The sequence below is a fragment of the Ceratotherium simum genome, chromosome X (assembly GCF_057802395.1).
Source record: "Ceratotherium simum simum isolate JZ-2026a chromosome X, ASM5780239v1, whole genome shotgun sequence".
In the NCBI taxonomy this organism is placed as follows: Eukaryota; Metazoa; Chordata; class Mammalia; order Perissodactyla; family Rhinocerotidae; genus Ceratotherium; species Ceratotherium simum.
The window spans coordinates 87,450,129-87,453,330 of NC_141940.1; the positions used below are offsets into that span (position 1 = coordinate 87,450,129).

Consider the following 3,202-nt stretch of genomic DNA (forward strand, 5'->3'; position numbering starts at 1 on the left):
TAGTGCTGAACATTCCGAGCCAGGACATTATGGGCCCCATCCCTTTTCTCGCCTTCGGGCCACTCTCCAACCCTACAGCCCACCAGACCCCGAGTGGGGTCATCCAGATACCCGGAGGAGTTCCGGGACCATCCCTTCTGGGGTCACACATGGGCCCAGTGTCCTGACCAGACTCCAGGAGGGGCACCTGGCTCGGGGCTATCTCCTGTTGGCCAGCATGGTATTTCTTTCAAGCCATCTCTTGAGATTGAGCCACCAGAGTGGTGCTGACAAGCTGACTCAAATGGTTTATATACACAGCCTTGCCGCCGCCGGTGCCGCCGCCGCCCTGGAAACACACACACACACACCCGACAAGACACACAGACAGACAGGCACACACACAGTCACACACTCGCTCGTAGGGGCCCAGGTGAGGCTGGGGAATTCCATCATGGACCTGGCCAGGCCGACCCCAGACTGGGTGCAGCACACCCCCTGTTGCGCACCAGATGGAGCTGGGTTGGCGCTCCGGGAAGACGAGAGTCATGTGATAACCAGCTCACCAATCAGAGGTGAAGACTTGACCGGCCCCGCCCACCCTCCTGGCTCCACCGGCCCCGGGCTCAACCCAGGCAGCGTCTGTAGCCGAACTCTCCTGTCTCTCAACGAGAAGCTGGCACGATGGCCACCCAGTCGTGCTGGGAGAAGGAGCAGCAGCCACAGCAGGGTGAGGTGCCCCCAGAGCCCAAGAGCAAGGTAGCCCCTGCCCCTGGCCAAGCCCGCGGCACCGGCAATCCCGGTGCTTCGGTTCCCGCAGCCTCCAGCGACCCGTGTCCGCCGGGTGGCGGCGCCCCGCGCGGTGGTGCAGCAGGTTCCTCCTCCTGTGCCACGGCCTCCGCCGGCGCCATTTCCGTCACTGCTGAGGACCCGTGGCTGCCCTCCATGGACTGTGTGCAGGAGAGGGGGCCCTCCGACCTCCAGGGCGGCCAGAGTCCCCATGCAGGGCCGAGCTGTGTGGTGCCTGAGGCAGGCCAAGGTATCCAGTCCGTGCGCACGGGCAGCACGGCGGCCATGGGGCAAGCCACGAGGGTCGCTGGCCGGGCCAGCCGGCCTCCGACCCACACCACGAGCCCAGGCGACGGCCGTGGGAGGAAGCAGCCCAGCCGCGAGGAGGCTGCCCAGGCTCAGAAGCCTCCAGAGCGCTGTCTGTTTCCTGGGGCTCCCGGGCCTCGGTGGTCTGAGCCTTTGCCGCAGTCTTCTCCAGAGTCTCAGCCCAGCAGCAGCGGCCGTTCTCGGGCTTCTCCGCGGAGTCACGCATCCCCGCTGGGCCCTGCTCTGCGCAGCCGCACCACCGCGCCAGGCCCTGCTCTCCGCAGCCGCACCACCGCGCCAGGCCCTGCTCTCCGCAGCCGCACCACCGCGCCAGGCCCTGCTCTCCGCAGCCGCACTGCGCGCCAGGCCCTGCTCTCCGCAGCCGCACCACCGCGCCAGGCCCTGCTCTCCGCAGCCGCACCAGCCCGCCAGGCCCTGCTCTCCGCAGCCGCACCACCGCGCCAGGCCCTGCTCTCCGCAGCCGCACCACCGCGCCAGGCCCTGCTCTCCGCAGCCGCACCAGCCCGCCAGGCCCTGCTCTCCGCAGCCGTGCATCTGAGCCACGTCCTGCTCTCCGCCGCTGTGCACCCGCGCCAGGCCCTGCTGTCCGCCGTCGCCGTGCATCCCAGCCAGGCCCTGCCCTCAGCCGCTCTGCGTCCGCGCCTGGCCCCGCTGTCCGCCGCCCTGCGTCCGCGCCAGGCCCTGCTCTCCGCCGTTGCAGTGCTTCCACGCCAGGCCCTGCCGTCCGCCGCCCTGCTTCTGAGTCAGGCCCTGCCCTCCGCAGCCGCGCATCCGGGCCAGGCCCTGCCCTCCAAAGCCGCGCATCCGGACCAGGCCCTGCCCTCCGCAGCAGCAGCACGACTCCAGGCTTTGTCCCTCGGCGCCGCGCCCCGCAGAGAAGATCAGCCCCTAGCAGCCGCCCCTCGCTGCCTGGGCCTGTTGGCCAGAGTCCTCCTCCTTCCCCTGGGTTTGCCTTTCGAAGGCTTGTCCACCGGAGCAGCTCAAGCTCTCCTGATCCTGAGGTCCCAAGCCTTGCTGCCCAGCCCCGTTGGCGTGCAGTCCGAATGCGCGCCTCCTCACCCTCACCTCCTGGTAGGTTCTTTCCTTTACGTGCGCAGTGTGGTGAGAGCTTCTCCTCTTCCTCTTCCTCCTCCTGCTCCCCCCCCTCCTCCCCCCCTTTCCCCGGGTCTCCTGGTCAGAGCCCCTCCTCCTCCCCCACTAATTTTTCTGGCCAGAGCTCCTCGTCCTCCTGCCCTAAGTTTTGTGGCCTGGCCTCCATCTCCACCCCTAGCCCTGATAGCCTCAGGCGCGCCCTGCTGCCGCAGCTGGATGCCCTGAGCCCTGTCTCTCCAGGAGAGCAGGCTGAAATAGGGAGCACGCCTCGCCCCCCCACACCTCCTGTGCTGTGACCCTCCATGAGCATCCTCATAAGACCCACGAAAGGAATCAACGTCCACCCACTGCCCTGAATGGGCTGCCTGCTCCGCAGTTACCTGTGAGGTTTCCAAGAGTTCTGTGAGCCCGCAACCAATGTCAGGAGCAGTTTTAAAGCTGTTTGGAGAGGCAGTTTTGAAGCCTCTCTTCCCCATAAGCTAGCACTTACCTGCCGTTGGCCCTTGATTCCAGGCCCCCTTCTCCCTCAAAAAGGCCTGCCTTTGCCCCTGAGTTGAAATTTCCTTTTCGCAAGTTGCCTTTATATGACGAAATTTTTGAATGAATGAAATAAAAATGGCGATTTCGTTTTAAAAATGTAGCATTTTGTTCTTGTCCAAACAAACTGTTATCCTATGTCTTATTTAGAGGATTAAAGAAAATTGTTAGCATGCTAACTGACTCTTTGGAAGGGAGGGGGAATAAAATAACTATCCTGGCAATCATATAATCCCACTGTCTAAAATGGAGTTCTGTCCAGGAAATTGCCATTTATATGCAATATACCCTCTTAGCATAGGTGATTTGCAACTTGGACAAGAAAAGGGGGCGGGGTTTAACCCAAGGCTGCTGGAGAAAGAGACAGTGATGGAGACATCCAGGGTCAGGAAAGAAGCAGTACATGACCCTGTGAGTGTGTGTGTGTGGTGGTGCCGGCGGGGCGGGGGGTGGGGGGTTGGGATACTTCCTCCCCAGA

At 63.6% G+C, this 3,202-nt stretch overlaps 1 protein-coding gene across 1 annotated transcript; it reads left to right on the forward strand.

The window, feature by feature from the left end:
* Positions 1–568: 568 nt before the first annotated feature.
* Positions 569–2,858, forward strand: LOC106800243 (EZH inhibitory protein). The gene is given in 2 exon segments (XM_014779789.2): positions 569–1,429; positions 1,432–2,858. Coding segments are annotated over 2 exon segments (1,818 nt in total). The 5' UTR covers positions 569–663; the 3' UTR covers positions 2,484–2,858.
* The last annotated feature ends 344 nt before the right edge of the window (positions 2,859–3,202 follow it).